Below are 18036 nucleotides of genomic sequence, written 5' to 3' on the forward strand. Positions count from 1 at the left end.
ATCTCTAGTTAGCTAACTCACACTTGGTAGACGTGGTTCAAACTTTTGCCATTGTTTAGTATTTTTTTTTTTTTAAAAAAAACTCCATGATATTAATTTATTACTTGTCATTTGATTAACACTTCTGTGCTTGTTACACGCCTATATGTATCAGAACTTGTATTGATGCTTTTTGTACTGCAGCGGATTGCCTTGCACTGGCATGCCGTATAGATCGCCACTAAACTCAGCGCTCGGCCCCTGAAGCTAACTCAGCTTCAGCACCTGGCTGGTCCACCTTCACCCCAATCTCAACCTCAAAACACCACGTCTTCATCTCAACTTGAACATCCCACCAACCGACCCTCCACCTCCCTCGAACTCCATGGCAGGCTCGGTCCGCAAGAGGGTGGCCAACCCCAAAACCGAAGCCAACCCTAAAAATGCCTCTTCCAACCCGTCTAGCTCATCCATGATCAAAGGCGCCTCCCTCCTCATCACCCTCCAGCTCACCTCACGCCTCGTCACCTTTGCCGCCAACCAACTCCTCCTCCGCCTCCTCACCGCGCCGCTCCTCGGCCTTTCCGCACAGCTCGAGGTCTACTACCTATCTGTTCTCTTCTTCGCCCGCGAGAGCCTGCGCGTCGCCATCCAGCGCCAAGGTCCCGCCGCACCCGCAACCGCGTCTGGTGACGCCAAGGATGCATCTGCGAGGGAGAGCCAGGCCGTTGTCAATCTGGGCTACCTGGCCGTTGCACTAGGTGCGGTGGTGAGCCTGGGTCTGGGCTGGATGTATCTTGCCTACGCAACTGAGGCCACCCTTGCAGCGCCATACCTTGTGCCCTCGCTACAGCTCTACGGCGTCGCCGCCATGATCGAGCTCCTCTCGGAGCCCTGCTTCGTGCTCATGCAGACGCGCCTCCAGTTCGGCACCCGCGCGGCAGCCGAGTCCATCGCCACTTTCCTCCGCTGTGCCGTCGTCTTTGGCTCTGCGGTCTGGGCGTCGCGCACGGGACGCGATCTTGGTCTTCTGCCGTTTGCGCTGGGCCAGATCTGCTACGGCGGGGCTTTGCTTCTCGTCTACCTCTTCTCTGGCTACCGGCTTGCCTCATCTCTGGGATTTTCTCTACTTCCTAGGCCTGCGTTGTCTGAGGGAGGCAAGGCGGACAACTTCCTTGGCAGCTACTTCTACCGTCCGACTATCAGTCTCGCTGGGAGCATGATGGCCCAGAGCGTCGTCAAGCATCTACTGACGCAGGGCGACACATTTCTCATCTCTCTCCTCTCAACCCCGGAAGTACAGGGTGTGTATGCCCTTGCGAACAATTACGGTGGGCTGCTGGCTCGTCTTCTCTTCCAGCCTGTCGAGGAGAGCAGCCGGAGCTACTTTTCGCGCCTCTTGTCATCTCACCAGCCCTCGGAGAAGGTTTCGCCGGCGGTAAAGGAGGCGAAGAAAAGCCTTCAAACTCTCCTGAGGTTCTACATGCTCCTCTCTGTCGTTGTTGTCAGTCTTGGCCCGTTTGCTGCTCGGCCCCTGCTCGCTATCGTGGCGGGTAAGCGATGGGTGGGATCCGGAGCCGGGGACGTCCTGGCAGCATACTGCTTCTACATTCCGTTCCTTGCACTCAACGGGATTGCCGAGTCCTTCGTCGCGTCCGTCGCCACAGAGGCAGAGGTCCACCGCCAGTCAGGCTGGATGGGTGCCTTCTCCGTTGCCTTTGCCACCTCGGCGTTCGTCTTTATGCGCGTCATTCCCCTTGGTGCCATAGGGTTGGTCGTTGCCAACTCTATCAACATGTTCTGCCGTATTGTCTGGAGCGCCTTCTTCATCAAAAGCTATTTCAAGAAGCACGGTGACGACCTCGAGATCCGTAGTCTGATCCCTCAGAGCGCCTTCATCCTCTCCATCAGCACGGCAGCAATCATGCACAAGCTCAACATTGTCGAGAATGCTGAACAGGAGCCCATCAAAGTTTTGACCAGGGTTGCGTCATTCGCTATTCCGCTACTTCTGTCTTTGTACGTGAAGCTCTCATGCCCTCTATGCTTCTTGACTCTACATTCTAACAAATCCAGTGCTCTTACGGAGCGGCAATTCCTTCTCGACTGCTTCCACTCCATCCGCAGCCGGAAGTCCGCAAAACAATGAAACGCCTATACAGTGAGAAACACATAGTCTAATCAAACGTAATCTTGGTCGACTTCTGTGTCATGTCAACATCCTTGAAGAAGGCGCCATACATGTCGTGAGTCTTCTTCTTGACCGTCGTGCCGAACTTGAGGAGTTCGTCCGGTACGGGCTGCTTGGCACCCTTGAGGATGTTGACCAACCTGAGATGCTGGTGAGTATCATGGACAGCGTGGTCATGGCGATGGAGCAACTTACGATCCGGAGTGTGCCTTGTCCTGGACAGTGAAGAGGGTAATGGCCTCACCGGTCTTTCCGGCACGACCAGTCCGGCCTATACGGTGGACGTAATCCTCGATAGTCAGGGGGAACTGCGAGAAAATCGTTAGATGATAACCATGTCGATGAAATCGCTGGATTCCGGGTACATACCGTGACGTTGATGACAAGCTTCACCTCTGGGATATCTAGACCTCGCGCAGCAACATCCGTAGCCACGAGCACGGGCGTATGGCCCTGCTTGAACGCCTCCAGACTGCGAGTGCGCTGCTCCTGGCGCAGATCGCCGTGGATGCCACCAACCTGGATGCCCTTGCGGCTGAGGAAGCCCTCGATGCGCGTGGCCTCCTTCTTGTACAGGCAGAACACGAGGATGCGGTCGTTCTTGCTATTGGCCTGCTGGTGCTGCTTGAGGATGCTGAGCAGACGGAACTCCTTGTCCCTGGGGTCCACGACCTCGACCTTTTGCGAGATGCGCGAGTTGGCCTGCAGCTCGACGGAGCCGTCGGCGCTCTCCTTGCCCTGCGAACCGATGGTGATCTTGACGGGGTTGACCATGAAGGTCGCGGCGAGGGTCTGGACAGAGGTTGGCCAGGTGGCGGTGAACATGAGTGTCTGGCGCTGCTCGCGCGGGGGGCAGGCACCCAGGATCTGCTTGATGTCGTCCTCGAAACCCTTGTCGAGCATGCGGTCCGCCTCGTCCAGAACCACGAACTTGGTCCCGCTCAGATCCACCGTGTCGTCGGACATGAAGTCCTTGAGACGGCCCGGAGTCGCGACGATGATGTCGGCGCCGCGCTTTAGAAGCGCACGCTGGTCGTCCTTGGAGGCGCCACCGTAGAGGCACACAGCCTTCAGTCCAACCAGAGAAGCCAGAGTGGAGAGTTGTTCGTACGTCTGCATGGCGAGCTCACGGGTCGGCGAAACTATCACCGCCTTGACGCCCTTCTTGCCAATGGCGGCCACGGACTCGACGCAAGGCAGCGCAAAGGCCATGGTCTTGCCGGAACCAGTCTCAGCCACGCCGATAGCATCACGCCCAGAGAGCGTGAAGGGCCAGGAGGCAGCCTGGATTGGGGTGGGCGCCTTGAAGCCGGCAAAGGGCGAGGGCTTCTTCTCAAGGAGGTTGGTGGAGGGCAGATGGAGGAACTCGATGACGGGGCGGAGAGAGACGGTTTGGGTCTTGGGGTCGGTGACGGCGATGTGGTGTGTCGCGAGGAAGGCGTCGATTTCGGCCTGGGGAACGTTGGAGAGGCTCATGGTCTGGACGTAGTCGCGGATGACGGCGCCGTTGGACTCGGCGGAAGACGAGACACCATTCTTGCTGCTCTTCTTGTCCTTCTTGGACTTCTTCTTCTCCTCGGCAGGAGGCGCGTCGGGAATCTCAGTATCATCCTCGGCGCTGGGCTGCTGCGCAGCCTCCTTGAGTTTCTTCTCCTTCTTCTCCTGCTTCCTGGCTTTCTTCCTCTCCTTCTCGGCCTTGCGCTCCGCCTCAGAGTCAGCGTCTACCTTGTCGCCATTGGCCGTGGCAGCCTCCTCAGCCTTGCGCTTCTCCTTCTTCTTCTTCTCCTTCTTCTCCTTCTTCAGACGCGCCTTCTCGGCCTCATCGTCGCCGCCACCGTTGATCTTGGTCTTCTTGCTCGGTCGCACGGCGTCCTCGGCGCCGTTGGCCTCGGCCTCGGGAAGGCGGTGCTTTGTCGCGGCCATGGTAATTATTTCAATCGTCTAGTACAATTGTACTTTTGCAAGACTTCAGAATGGGCCCAGTCGCGGCTATGAGAGTTATCCTGGGGGGGTGACGAGGTGGGATGGCGGGACCTGAAATTCAGGGAAAAAAGAGGGAAAGGAAAAAAAAGTTGGGGTTCTTATCGATAAGGATTTGCCAATCGAGGAAGGAAGTGGACGCTAACATGGGAGTCGTAAAGAAACGCGTGACACTAGTCCTGATTGAGCGATGCCAATTGTACTATGTAGTCGCGGTTGCTCCCATCGCGTGTCTCACCCTGTCTTTCACCCACCGTCATCCGCACAGCAAGCCAGGTTAGTTGGATCTATGCACGTTTGAACGAATTCTAATTCTAATGGAGGGGAACTCGGGCCTTTTTCTTTTAAAAAAAAATAAAACAAATAAAAATAAATAAATAAAAAACCCTTGCTTCCTCATTAGAGTAGCGTTGATGGGAGTCCTGAGATTCATCTAATTTGGGTTAGCCAACGCTATCGACCATTGCTATGGACACCGGCACTATTGAGGCCTACTCGGAAAGCCCAAGACTCTGGATGACTCAAACAGATATAGAACGATCGGTGAGGATGGAGATGGACCGGAACATAGCGACGACGAGTCGTAGATGTTTGAGCTTTAATACATAGCCACGAATCTGATCCGTTGGCTAACCGCCATAACGACCCTCGAAATCCATATTTGCGACGATAAATGGCCTTCCTCAAACATATACGGGATTGTTGCGTCTTTCGCGCAACAGATGAAGGGACTAAAGACTCTCACTCTTTCCTCCGGAAACAAACACTCTATCAGCCTACCGCACGTACTATATTCTCTTCTTCAGCTTAAGCCGGACTCCGCCCTCGAAACACTAATCATATGCGGCATTTGTGGATATCCGGTTTCAAACAATGTTTGGGAGAAGGTATTAAAAGTAAGTATATTCCCTGTTGTGCAGCCGTAAGGCCGGAATTTGACGGATCTTATGGTAGAATCATCAAACCACAGTTCTTTTCACTCGGCTGTACCTCATTGGATTCCTGCAATCTCCCGAAACGCTGAGATAGTTTCTCCGCTGGCCAGTATCTTTTGACCACATATCACTGGAGTGCTCCACGCGTACAGAGTTTGCCAAAGATAGACTCGATCCATGGCTCCGAAGCGAATTCACGAGCGTTCTGTCCGAACACCGCACGTCTCTGACTTCCATCAGCATTTACAGGGCTCATCAGAGCTGCCTCGCGGATCCTCTTCCAAACTTTTCAACTTTTGCCAAGCTCGAGCAACTCACATTGCCAAGTCTGATGGGGAAAACCGTGTTGTCCACCCAAGGCATGCCCACGTCACTGGGTCCTTAGCCCCCAATTTACGTGACTTTCATTGGAAGGTGGAGCATACACAGGCATACTGCCGAGATGTGGACTTGAGTAATCTCTTCCATATGCAGGAGAATTGGCTCACGGATTTTGTTGACGCAACTGCGGCGCGCAAATTGAACCTCCGATCAATCCAGATCTCGCTGTACCAAGCCCGGCTCCTGTTTCGTAAAAAAGAATACGAGGAGGTGCATTCTATGCTCGAGATGACGTTCATGATAAACGAATATTTGGAGCACGGAATTAACCTGAGTTGGAGACATCCATCGTATCCTTATAGGATTGGGGTTGGGACAAGGAAGAGAACTGATGAACAGATATGGAGGAATCGAGACGGCCCATGATGCAAGTCAAAAGTTTAGCGTATGGGTTCATATTGAGAGCTTAGAGAAGATCAGTCGTGAGATCTAGGGGTCTTTCTACCCGCGTTCCGAGGTTGGCATTGAAGTAGACAACCTGGTCTTCTCTGTTGTCTCGAGATGGTACAGGTCTCGTTCTCATGCACCGCCTCAGGCCTAATGGTCACAGGAATTTAACAGCAACTTGGCCGTCTAGTCTATTTCTTGTTTCCTCAACGCATCAGAGGGTTTTGGACAAAAGTAAAATCACCAAAAGACGCTCAGCTGTGGAATTTGAATATGCCATGGCAACTGTTATAATATACACAAATCGCCCAACACCGTAAAGTGGCCATTGGACCAAATCGTCATCATACAGTTGGGGGGAAGAGGGGGGGGGGGGGCAATGCCTCCTCCCGCAATTCCGAGGTAGCAGTATAATTGTGCTTAGGCGAACACATCCTGAGCCAGCCGCTTGACCATTCCGTCAATACAGTCATTCAGCCCGCTCTAGCTCGTCAAATCGATATATATATATATAACTGCCCTTGACGGTGATGGAGCTGAACATGGACAACTGCCCAGCCGACTCTGCATCATGGGCAAACACTGTCCATCCATTACGCCTAGGTTGGAGACCTACCATTTCTGGCGGTGGAGCTTCTTAGGCCACCTGAAACACTCCCCGAGGTCGTTCTTGAGCATTATGCCTGGTGGTGCTGTGTTGATGCAGAAGGCAGTTCCGCCGGAGTTGAGTAGCTACCTAGGAAAATAATATAGGGTTTATAAACTAAGTGGTTTTGCTCCTAAATATAGCGGCGCTTCGGTATCCGCATTGGCTAACATGACGACCCATTGTTCCACTCTACCTAGGGAACCCTTAATCATCTCCCGTGCTTGGGGCTGGGTGCTCCTGGATCCAACGTTGAGTGGCCGCAAAACGATCCTCCCATGTTTCCGCACCGTCCAGCGCCGTTTCTTCCTCGTCGAGCGACTCCTGGCCAACTTGTTCCTGGTCTTCCGCCCACTTGTCAGCCTTGAATTTATCCGGCCACCCGTACTCCTGGCGAAGCTTCCGAGCGATTACGATATTCTGAATGCTCTGGAGGAGGTGAATGGTAAGCATCTAGCTAGTCTCTTTAAGGTTATGAATCTTAGTACCTCGTCGCAGATGTGGATCCAGCCGTCGAAAGGGAGAAGCTCTAGGGAGCGCAGCTTTTCGATATGCCGTCTGAGAACAGTCGGCGCATGAAACGCAGGGAAGTTGCGGTAGTGGTGAGGCTCTGTGGGTCGCTCGAGCTGGAATGTCGATGGGACGCCATCCGTCACACCAGGGACTGGTGGTTCGCAGGTGTCATCGAGTATGCGGATTGAATCTTGGAGTTGCAATACTTAGCATCAATCAATCGGCAACGGCGTACTGTCCCTTACTAGCTTCCACGTCCAGGATCCAGGTTGCACCCTCTGGACCAGCATCTGTAGGGTAGGTCAGAGCGACATCTTCTGGCCGCAAATATCTGCGGTGCGGCCCCTTGCGGCCCTGGTTCCACCTATTCCAAGTGTCCGGGTCTCGGGTCTCAATGACATGCTGCAGAGTATCCGTGTCCTCAGTATAGTCGTAGGGGATTGCCTCGTAAAATACGGGGAGGGGCAAGTCGACACGGATGTAAGGCAGCCGCTCAAGCAAAGAGATGACCTGAGTGCCTATGTGTACCTTGTTGTGGAAGAGGGCAGTGTCAAGAAGATGGCGGCTAGTGTCTGCGGGTGGGAAGACGACGTCAGAGGGAGATAGGTACGAGATTCTGAGGAGCATATTGTAGATCTGCGTAATGAGAGAGGTAATCTCGTCTTCGTTATATGCCAATGGGGAGTCTGCCGGAGGCGGAGATGTAATGAGCTGCAACCCAGTGGTCATAAAGGCGGATGACCTATAGTGTGGTGGTTCTGTCGACATGATGGCGCGGTGAATAGAGCGAATTGGTCTAGCAGTCGTCGTAGGAGGTTCAAACATGGGACCATGGTCCATGGGCTGTGCCAGGCAGTTTAACTTGAAGCAAGGGCGCGGGAAGGCGTGGGAACGATAATTGAAGCGCTGGCGTTCCCCCCTATGGTCGGTTATCTGGACTTGTACTCGTAGGTGACCATTTGCAGTCACATTCCTGCATGTGACACCTGAGGTACCTCTACCTTGAGGTTGTGGGCCCGTGAAGTACCCAGGTACTTGATAATGGTTGAGCCATGGCGAGGTAGCGGACGGCACGACCCTGTTGATGTACGAGTAGTGGATTGATGTGGAATGATGCGGTGAGGATGTTGTAGAATCTTGGTGTTGTACAGTGTATTGATGCCCCTTTATCCTTGTTGCCACAGTGTACGTACTTCGTACCGCTCTTGCTACCAACAGCCAACAGCCAACAGCCAACAGCCAACAGCCAACAGCCCGCTCGTGAACCCATCCTGGTGCAACCGAAACAGGGGGACGTGCGAGTGGTATTGAAGCCAATCAGAGCCATATACCTAAGGTACTAGTATGGAGCACTCCCCAACCCGTGTTGCCATGGAGGGAGTGCTTCCTTCCTTCCTCCATGGGCCCACGAAAGATGGGATCATGGGACGCATTGGTACAGCCAACAGGCTACTAATAGCACCCACGCACCCCCGATCGGCTAATCAACACTGGTTGAAGAATGGGAGCAATTTCTTAAGTGCCTCTGCAAATTCAGCTGGGCCAGGCCAGAGACTCACACCTAACTTGGCCAACTCCCCTCACCCCCCGTTGTCGGGTTTCTCACCCTTGCCAACCTCTCGCCGGCGTTTTTCAGCCTCACCCCCCCAAAAGACTTCCGCCATGGCTGACCCGGGGAATCCCACGCTGGACTCGTGGAGACGAGTCGGACAGCACAATGAACAATCCGAAACGATGGGCTCCACGGTCAGGTGCATGCAAGAAACCGGATTCCATCGATGGGGCTATGTTCTCTACCGCTGCACATATTCTGACGATGTCGCCTGGGACTACTATGTCCAGAACATCTACGAAGCTGTCCGCGATAGCCTTGAGCTCTTTGGAGGCGACCTACTTCTGATGAAGTATTTTCACCTCGAAATCATCGAGGATCGTGCGACGCTCGATAACGCCTCAAAACGCTACGTTCGCGAGCAGTTTAAGGAGTGGTGCGCCGTCCACCAGAGCGTGGAAAACGGTGGGCCGGCTACTGGGTCTCTCTATGATGGAGAGATTCCCATGTTCCACTTCTGCCTCTACGCCGACCAGAAATGCTTGGACAAAGTTGGAGGGCACAAAGAGTGGGCTGCGAAAAAAGCCGAGGAGGACGAGGCCCGTGCCAGGGAAGGCCGACCCCCCCTCAGGCAAAAATATGGTGAGCCATTGGTCCCTGTTGTCCTCATTGACAAGGACTGCGATCCCGAGGGGGAGGGCCCAGATGGATACGAGGAGATTGAAGGGTGCACCCAAGAGTTTGTGGGCTGGGTATACATTGAGGTCGGGGATATCGTGTCGCTATACGACCTTCTTCACAGGGAGCGTTTGATGGATGACTGTACCAGCTATAAGAGACCACCGCTGGTGTATAACTCGGTCTCGTCCGAGGTAATGCCTCTCTAGACTACTTTGCATACAATTCAACAGAGATGGCCACAGTCTGAGGGAAAGTACCTGGTATACTCCGGGTGCCTTACACACCTACGCACACGTAGTATTTGAGCCACAGCGCCGTACAGTCCTCTCCAACTTCGGGATTCCACTTGTGAAAGTCCGACAGGGAGAGGTTGTATTTCTTGGCAATTCCGTCACAGCCACCGTCGTTCTCATCATGGAAGTGATACTTCTTGCACGTGTCTATCGTCCCCGGCTGCGTGGGACTCGGCGTCGGATCACTGGACGTTGTCGGGGCCGGCTTGTCAGTGGCTGAGGATGGCACGGTTGTGTCTGGAGGCGGCGTTGTCGATGTAGGTGGGACATATGTGGAGGTGACTATTCGAGAAAGACCAAGTTAGTTAGCAGCTTAATCATCGCTCCCCGGTGTGTTAGCACTTCTGCTCCGGGGCCACTCACCTTCCTCCTCCTTTTTGACGCAGTAGCTGTACCCCTCGGCAAGCTTGCAGTCACCTTCTTTGAGGCTGGGGTTCCAGATTATCAAATCCGTGATGGAGACCTTATACTTGCCGGCGATGGTGTGGCATGAATTCCGCTCCTCAATCCATGGCTGGTAGGTGAAATATTCCGTATACTTTGAAGTGTTATAGTGGTTGGCGTACTCGATACAGTCGTCTATAGTGCCTGGGGCCTTTGGATTCAGTGTTTCTGTGGGAATATTGAACGTAGTTGTTGCTGTGGGCGGCCGGGGAAAGCTGGTTGATGGGCCGCCAGAGTAACCTGGATAGGTTGCAATGTCGCCTACTGGCGCGACACAGTACGCCACCTTCAGCTGCAGGTTTGTGCAGTCCTCGTTCAGCCCCGAGTTCAAGAAGAGTAAGTCCTCCATGGTGATGCCCCAATCGAGTGTTAGCTTGCCGCAGTAGTCCCCTTCGACTACCTGCACGGATGGGTGGCATTTGTTAGCTCAATCCATAACCGCCATGCACTGAAGAAGGCCCATATCTTACCGTATACCACTTGGAGCACTTTTCGTTCGAATCCGGCGAAGCGTTGCCCGGCACTGGGACTTGGGTGGGCTCAGGCATTGGCTCCGGGTCGCTGGTGCCGCCGGGAGGACTAAGAGCCAGGGTGTCTTGTGAGCAGTGAACGGCCGGTAAACGCGGATATAGATAAACAAACAACATACCCAACACAGAGGTAGTCACCCCTCCATCGCTCAATGTTCAGGCACAAAGGGTCCAAGTTCGCGTTCCAGGAAACAAGCTGGACCTTGCTAACACCATATTTCTTCCCTAGTGACTTGCAGGTCTCACTGAAATCTAACTTGTGTATCTTACACGGGGGCGGAATACAGACACTTTCTCCAGGCTTAAGCGATTTGCAAAAGATGTCCAAGTTGGCACTGTCAATCAAGCCATAATTGGAGACATTGTGGTTGGCCGCAATGCTATGACAGGTGTCTCCTGCAGCGACCGTGTACTTACTATCACAGCTCGGCTCAGGCTCAGGGGACGCTGTAGTCGATGCGGAGGTGCTAGTTCTTGATCCATATGGCGGAGGTGAGGAATAGCTGTACCCTGTTGCACCACAACTGGACGTGAGCGACGCAAAGTCCTCTGCTAGATCTTCGTCATAGGCAACAGGGTGTTCGAGCTGAATTTTCCAAGGGCCAAGAATGCAATCCTCGCAGTCGTGCGAGGCAGTGGAATTGCTCGTTTCATTCCGCCATTCCCCAATGACAAGATCACAATAACCTCCAGTGTCCCTAATTCATAATCAACAAAATGGAGAAACCAAAATTCTATATTGTGTATCGTACCGGTCCTTGTAGCACGACATATCATACGAGTAAATGTAGCGGTCTATCATGTACGTTGCTATTCAAAGTTAGATCAATTACTACTAAAACCCCAAAGTAGTCTGGCTCTACTCACCTGGGAAAGCCATGCTATCTTTAACCATAAGGTCATTTGAGGAGTCACAGGCGGACTGAATAGAGGAACGAAATTTCTCTAGGCTAGCTTTGCAGCTCTCAACACAGACGGCTTCGAGCTGAGCCTCATTCATGATATCTATGTTCATCGAGCTAAAAGTAGAGTATTGATCAATACTAAATATGTTGTATATCATTCATTGGGACTCTTACAAGCTCGCAGCCTTTGCGAATAACCAGTCAGAGCAGTCGAGTGTTTCGTTCAGTGCGCTGATGCAATCATTGCTCAAGTTGGGGAGAGTTTCATAAGAATATTTGTAAAATGGGAATTGTTGGGCCCCTGAGAGGGACGCGATGAAAAGGCAGAGATTCAGGAGCCTCATCATGGGAGCCATTCTGGCACAAAGAAATCGAGTGAGGATAGCTCTTCACTTGTCTATAGTACGAAGGGAAGAGGGAAGGGGGAGGCTTCAAATGATTGAAAGACTGGCCAAATCCAGTGCTGGGAGACTGGGCCAGAGAGACAAAGCTCGGCTGTTGAGTATGTATCAACGTTGGTGCAAAAGGACCATTCCCGTGTATCGCAGATCCAAACTCCACCAGGGGAAGATGGACATTGTACTAAATCTCCGAGCCGTTATGCACGAATGAGCCATATAGATACATGTACTCATACTTGCTAGTATCCGCGTGAGCTATTATTGCGGTTGCATTGCACGCCTAAAACAAGCTCTCGACCAACAGCATTTCATGGGTTCGCAAGCTCACAACCAACAACTTCAGCCTCGGTTTCAAAAATCATCATGTATAGGAATGATGTACTCGTCAATGCAACAATGGGCCTACAAAATAGTGGGGGCTAGCCGATAAACGTTTGGCCAAAAATCTTTGACGACAACCAACAAGTGGGAACTGGCAACGACCCGTTGAACGCCTCTCGGGCGACGGATGTTTTCGCCGTTCCCGTAATATACATAATGGGTATAGATAATTAGAGATCCCATGACTCGTCTGTAGTATTGTGGTAGTCGCAAGAGTAGGGGTGGGGGAGACGGGCCGGACAGGAATGCATATGAGCCGCCTTACACTCGAATGATCGTACGAGTACATCTAATCCGTCACCTGGACGATGATTGAGGGGTCCAACATCCGGCCGCGCCCCGGCCGTGTCTAGGAACCAGGGGGAAGGCTGATATGTATCGGTGGCTCAAGGTGAACATTTTAGCCTGTCGGGGATGGCGGTTACGAAATAAGGAACCTACCTGACCTTTAGAGTCTTAGACCCTTGCAGCCTAAAAGTTCACGATGATGATGTAGATAGGACCAACAAACCGTTACATGTCCGCAGGATTCAGCGAACCGCCGTCGTATTTACCCACATCAATGTAGATTTTTGTCTCTTGCCCCTGTCGTGTATTAATAACTACGGCTCGAAAGTGAGCGTGACCCCTCATGAGGCAGGGTCGGATGTTCTTCCCGTTTTGCTCAGGAGAATATGGGGCTGTTATTAGTTGCCTTTGGAACTTCGGTTTCACCAGTCCTCAAAGCCCAAGTAAAATGATTCCGTTGATTTGAAAAAAAAACCGAAGGGTTCCTCAACTCTCTCCTTGTTCTTGAGCATTTGCATCCTTCTAGTGATATCAAGATTTCTTTTTACTCCATTTTCCTCAGTCATTGATCTCTGCCATTGTCTCTGCTTACAATGAAGAGGGCACTGAGCATCGGGTCTATATTGGTCCTTTTGCTGCTTGCCTTCTTCGACCGCCGCTCCCATGATGAGGCTAAGTCGACTGTCAAGGTCACTAGGCGAGATCTCAATGATACAGGGTCTCTGAACAACGCAGTGGCTTCCAATGTCACCACTCCTGGCATCTTGGAGGATGAGTACTCTTGCAAAAAGGGAAAGCCTTGCTCCAACGGTGCCTGCTGCGGTTCCGAAGGCGTCTGTGGCTATGGGCCAGTCTACTGTGGTGATGGGTGCATCTCTAATTGCGACGCTCATGCTGAATGTGGACAATACGCTGAGAACCCGGGGCAAGAATGTCCTCTCAATGTCTGGTAGGTCTAGTCCCTCTATCAATAACCCAACAGATTCTTGACAGCCCAATAGCTGCAGCCAATTTGGCTTTTGTGGCACTGTTTCCGAGTTCTGCGACGACAAATGCCAAAGTAACTGCGAGAGGCATCCCAAACCACCGCCACCAGTCGGCAATAATGGTGGGAACATTCTGAAAAGAGGTGCGGTGCAATATTACTCGGGTGCACTAAATGCATACCAATTCCCCTGGATTAATACTGACGGAAGGATAGTTATTGGGTACTACGAGGGTTGGAACGCAAAATCCAAGTGTCATGAAACCCTGCCCTCGGACTTGCCAGGTAAGGCCTTCATCCCTATTATGATATTGAATGCGTCGATAGTCGCCCATCTCTCTGATCAGACTTTCTCTCTACAGTATCGGCCCTGACTCACATAAACGTTGCCTTTGCTTTCGTGGACCCCGATACTTACGCACTTGTGCCCATGGACTCGACTATTCCCACCAAGTTATTCGCCCAGTCTGCCGACCTCAAGCTCAAGAACCCGGGTCTGAAGATCTGCATAAGTGTCGGTGGATGGACCTTTTCCGACAATGGAACCGTGACGCAGCCGCTTCTGGGAGAAATCTCACGGGATGCCTCAAAGCGTGCCAAATTTGCTACCCAGGTTGTCAACTTTCTGACTAGATGGGGCTTTGATGGTCTTGATCTTGATTGGTATGTCTCTCCAAACTGCTTGCCAAGTTGATCCTCCTTCTTCCGCTATTTAGCTGGCTAAAATATGCTTAGGGAATACCCGGGTGCACCGGATAGAGGCGGTAAGCCCGACGATACGGCAAACATGGTCAAGTTATTCGCTGCGATTCGGAGTGAATTCGACAAGGTAGATCGAGGCTATGAGCTCACATTCACCATCCCTGCGTCATACTGGTACCTTCGCTGGTTTGACATGCCTGGACTTCTAAAGTATGCCGACTGGACCAACCTTGTATGCTCCCATAGCGCTTAGAAACCGTGTATGTGCTGATTTGGATCCTAGATGAGCTATGACATCCACGGACTCTGGGATAAACATAACGCCATGTAAGTGCAAACAAATCTCTACTTGTATCACCCCCATTTAATTTGATGATATGCTAAGAGAAGCCGTTTAGCGGTAATGTTGTTCAACCACACACCAACCTAACGGAGATCAAGGCCGCTGTTGAGCTATTGTGGCGGGTAGGCGTCTCCCCGGACCAAGTGGCTCTCGGATTTGGCTTTTATGGTCGGAGCTTTACCCTTGAGGATCCTAAATGTGCAAAGCCCGGCTGCAAGTTCAGCGACGCGGCTCATCCAGGACCATGTACAGACACCGGTGGCTACCTAGCCTACTACGAGATTCAAGATATTCTTGACAAGAACCCCGACATCAAAGTCAGTTGGGATAAGAGTGCCTCGGTCAAATACTTCTCCTGGGACAAAGACCAATGGATTTCATACGATGACAAAGACACGTTCAAGCAAAAGGTGGAGTGGGCTAATAAGCTTGGTCTATCCGGGTCGCTTATCTGGGCGTCCGACTTGGGTGCGTATGACTCTAAACCAAGGCCCGTCCTCACATCTTCTTTTCGCCTTACTGACCTCCACTATCAAAGATGACTATCGATGGTCAGCCCACGAGGGCCTCCTCGGGAAGAAGATCAAGGAAGACAGCGAAGTGCCACCATCAAATGGTGGAGTTGTGAACATAGGCCTGAAACAGGGCTCGACTCTAGGCACTGCAGATCACCACCAGAACTGCTTCAAGTTCAAAGAATGTGTGAATCCCGATATTGCGAGGTGTGGTGACGGTTATAAAATGGTTGGGTACGACAAGGATGACTGCGACGTAAGCTTCCATCTCTATGATATATCGTCGCATATACGATATGAGGGCACTATGTTCCCACGTAAACTTCTACTAACTATTCGGAATAGAAAGAATACTCCAAGCCTATATGTTGCAATCGAGAAACGGCTCCTAAAACCTGCCAATGGCGTGGGGGTGGGGCCGACTGCAATGGGCAGTGCCACGAGGGTGAATGGACCCTCTTCGAATCCAAAAGGGGCGGTGGATTTGAAAGCCAGTCCGGCAACAAGAAGTGCAACCGCGGGAAAAAGGTGTTCTGCTGCAAAGATGAAGACTTTGAAAGTTTAACTGACAATTGCCGCTGGACGGGTTGGTAAGTCGATTCCCCAATAGTGCACACGCTGCCTTCTGAAGTTCTGCATGATGTTGGGTGGTTGGGTACCTATGCTTTGATCAAGTCAGGGGCATCCTTAGCACTAACCTTGGTTCAGCGGAAAGAAATGCGACGATGAAGAGATTGACGTTGCATACGCCGATGATCTAGATGAATCCTGCAATACCTTCAATAAGGGGAAACATTACTGCTGCAAGACAAAGGTAGCACCGTATGAGGATTGTCACTGGGTAGGATCGGGCGACTGCGCAAATAACCGATGCAAAGACACCGAGGTGACTCTGAAGACGGATGAAGTAGGCAAAGGGTCTCAGTGCCATTGTTCGTACCAAGATACCCTTCTCTATTCTATTTCAGGTTTCGGTTGGACCTTGCTAATCTGATTCGTCTCGAAGGGTGGAGGAAGAAAGCTCTATGTTGCACGCCAAACCTGGAGGTATATACTCCAGCATCATGCGATGAAAAGCTCTGCGACACAGATGACACGCTTCGGTGCGGCGAGGACGACTGGTCAGACGACTTCTCAGACGAAGATCTGTGTGACCCCGAAGACTCCTGCACTCTAGACGAAGATAAAGCAGAGGAGGACAAATCCCTTCGTGACCTAGTCTCTCCTAATGTCCACCTGGATAAGCGAGGCAACAAGAGGACGTTTGAAGTGATCTTTATCGAGCTCGGGATTCGGCGTATTTTAGAAGTTGTCTCACGGAGATATACTGGTTCTAGTTCCTTGCATTCTCCTACGAGGAGCACCCCGGCCTCCGACAACGCATTCCGGTAAGTTTTTTCGCCAAATGACTGGTTTAGTGGCTGATCACGATGGAATCTTTATTATTTCTACAGACCCATTAGAGGAAGTTGCATTTCGACGGGTATTGAGGTGGTAAATCGCAAACTGTTGTCGAGGTCAGAATTAATGGATAATTGGGACACGGAGCATAATCCAGACGTAAAAGCCCCTTCTTTTTTTCTGGATTCTATCCTCACCTCCTTACCCCTTCTCTCTCCTCTCTCCATGGTTCTCCAGCTAAGACCATTTTGCAGCTTCAGTATGCCTCCGCCTTTCTACGGACGGTTATGAGTGGCCAACTCCCGGATGGCAACCGTACTGTCACCCAGGCCATATCCGCCAGCGATGTCATAGGACAGTGGCACAAGGAGTCTTTAGATGCGAATTATACAGGGACCGGAAGCAGCATCGGCCTCACGACTCCCAACGGATATTTCATGGACCAGTTCGGGTCACAGGGGAATCGTGCTCCCCTGCTTCTGGCGGACCGCCAAATGAATCAAATAAAGGGCCGCATCTTCAGTGGGGATGATCCTCAAGACGGCAAGAACTTTGGAAAACAGCTCCAAAAAGTTATAAAGAAGGGTGGAGGTGAGGAAGAATTATTCGAATCATTAAGATTGGTGAGTTGGCCACATCTCTGGTACTCTTGTCGCTTCCCACTAACACCCGTATCCATAGGTCATCGCCGTGTTCCGCTACATCAACCATCCAGACGTGCGGCCGAGGGTCCAGGCGAATCGACGGGCGCTCCGCAATGCTGCACACTACATTTCTGGCCGAGTCCCGGAGCTACGTCGTCTTCACTCCCTTTTCATAGAATTCGACTACAACTGGTATCAAACACGCACAACCTCGGCCAGGGTGTGGGTCGCGGACCAGCTCATCGTCATAGCTGCCGCGTACAGCAGGGCACTACAAGATGGCCGGACACCCTCAAATTATAATGCGGTAAGGGCGGCGGTCGATGCCATGTATGACCTTCTGAAGTACATTGAGCCACCGCCAGAAGATCCCGAGGATCCGTAGATGGGAGCTACGTGCGAATTATAGGCGCAGGTGGACTTCATTCGGATGACTAGCGGACTGCTTAGGGAGTCGAATTGATTTTTCCCGCCGGCTTGTCCGTTATTAAAGCGTTTTAATATAATGTTGTGTTTAGGTTCTTAGAAGTCCTCATTGAGTACGTGAGTCATTTGAAGGTATAAGCTTTATTTAATCGTGACCCTGCTGTAAGCAGAGGGTATGCGTGGAGGGAGAGGCTCGCGGCTACGTCAAGGGGGAAAAGCATTAGAACTCGTCATCTGGCTACATAAGTATAAAACGATGGCGCTCTACCCTGGATAAAAGTGACTGGATGGGCAAGTTTTATGCCGGCTGCGCACTGAGACTCGTATCGGGAATGGCAACATGGATTGAGAAGCGCCAACGACGTACCAGTGAATGTGCTCGTCGAGACTGATGCTGTCTGGCCTGACAGAGGCCGGGCTTTTTCTGTTCTCAATAGGTCATTATGCTACATCAAGACCCCCGGTCAACGAAGGACTCTGGGGGCTGAGGGAAACTGCGAATGCATCGATCAAGCCACGTTGAGAATCAGCCT

At 51.9% G+C, this 18036-nt stretch overlaps 6 protein-coding genes across 6 annotated transcripts; 3 read left to right on the forward strand and 3 right to left on the reverse strand.

The window, feature by feature from the left end:
• Positions 1–202: 202 nt before the first annotated feature.
• On the forward strand, positions 203–2128 carry RFT1 (glycolipid translocation protein; the record flags this gene model as incomplete). The annotated part of the gene is made up of 3 exons (XM_083195427.1): positions 203–207; positions 262–1998; positions 2056–2128. The coding sequence occupies 3 exons, from the start codon at positions 203–205 to the stop codon at positions 2126–2128; spliced, it is 1815 nt and encodes a 604-aa protein (XP_083048443.1).
• Positions 2129–2156: 28 nt separating this feature from the next.
• On the reverse strand, positions 2157–4093 carry DBP3 (RNA-dependent ATPase DBP3; the record flags this gene model as incomplete). The annotated part of the gene is made up of 3 exons (XM_083195428.1): positions 2157–2310; positions 2366–2478; positions 2540–4093. The coding sequence occupies 3 exons, from the start codon at positions 4091–4093 to the stop codon at positions 2157–2159; spliced, it is 1821 nt and encodes a 606-aa protein (XP_083048444.1).
• A 2613-nt stretch (positions 4094–6706) lies between these two features.
• ACO1O0_006032 (uncharacterized protein) lies at positions 6707–7780 on the reverse strand (the record flags this gene model as incomplete). The annotated part of the gene is made up of 3 exons (XM_083195429.1): positions 6707–6928; positions 6988–7202; positions 7258–7780. 3 exons carry the CDS (start codon positions 7778–7780, stop codon positions 6707–6709), a joined length of 960 nt encoding a protein of 319 aa, XP_083048445.1.
• An 894-nt stretch (positions 7781–8674) lies between these two features.
• On the forward strand, positions 8675–9451 carry ACO1O0_006033 (uncharacterized protein; the record flags this gene model as incomplete). The annotated part of the gene is made up of 1 exon (XM_083195430.1): positions 8675–9451. One exon carries the CDS (start codon positions 8675–8677, stop codon positions 9449–9451), a length of 777 nt encoding a protein of 258 aa, XP_083048446.1.
• A 70-nt stretch (positions 9452–9521) lies between these two features.
• On the reverse strand, positions 9522–10530 carry ACO1O0_006034 (LysM peptidoglycan-binding domain-containing protein; the record flags this gene model as incomplete). Its single annotated transcript, XM_083195431.1, has 3 exons — positions 9522–9820; positions 9902–10382; positions 10453–10530. The coding sequence occupies 3 exons, from the start codon at positions 10528–10530 to the stop codon at positions 9522–9524; spliced, it is 858 nt and encodes a 285-aa protein (XP_083048447.1).
• Positions 10531–13429: 2899 nt separating this feature from the next.
• ACO1O0_006035 (glycoside hydrolase family 18 protein) lies at positions 13430–17462 on the forward strand (the record flags this gene model as incomplete). Its single annotated transcript, XM_083195432.1, has 13 exons — positions 13430–13436; positions 13689–13757; positions 13835–14135; positions 14208–14406; positions 14458–14501; positions 14573–14985; positions 15056–15288; positions 15468–15622; positions 15741–15964; positions 16123–16301; positions 16370–16420; positions 16688–17056; positions 17115–17462. The coding sequence occupies 13 exons, from the start codon at positions 13430–13432 to the stop codon at positions 17460–17462; spliced, it is 2592 nt and encodes an 863-aa protein (XP_083048448.1).
• Between the last annotated feature and the right edge of the window lie 574 nt (positions 17463–18036).

This window comes from Amphichorda felina, assembly GCF_050947745.1.
Source record: "Amphichorda felina strain 45539 chromosome Unknown scaffold_6, whole genome shotgun sequence".
NCBI lineage: Eukaryota > Fungi > Ascomycota > Sordariomycetes > Hypocreales > Bionectriaceae > Amphichorda > Amphichorda felina.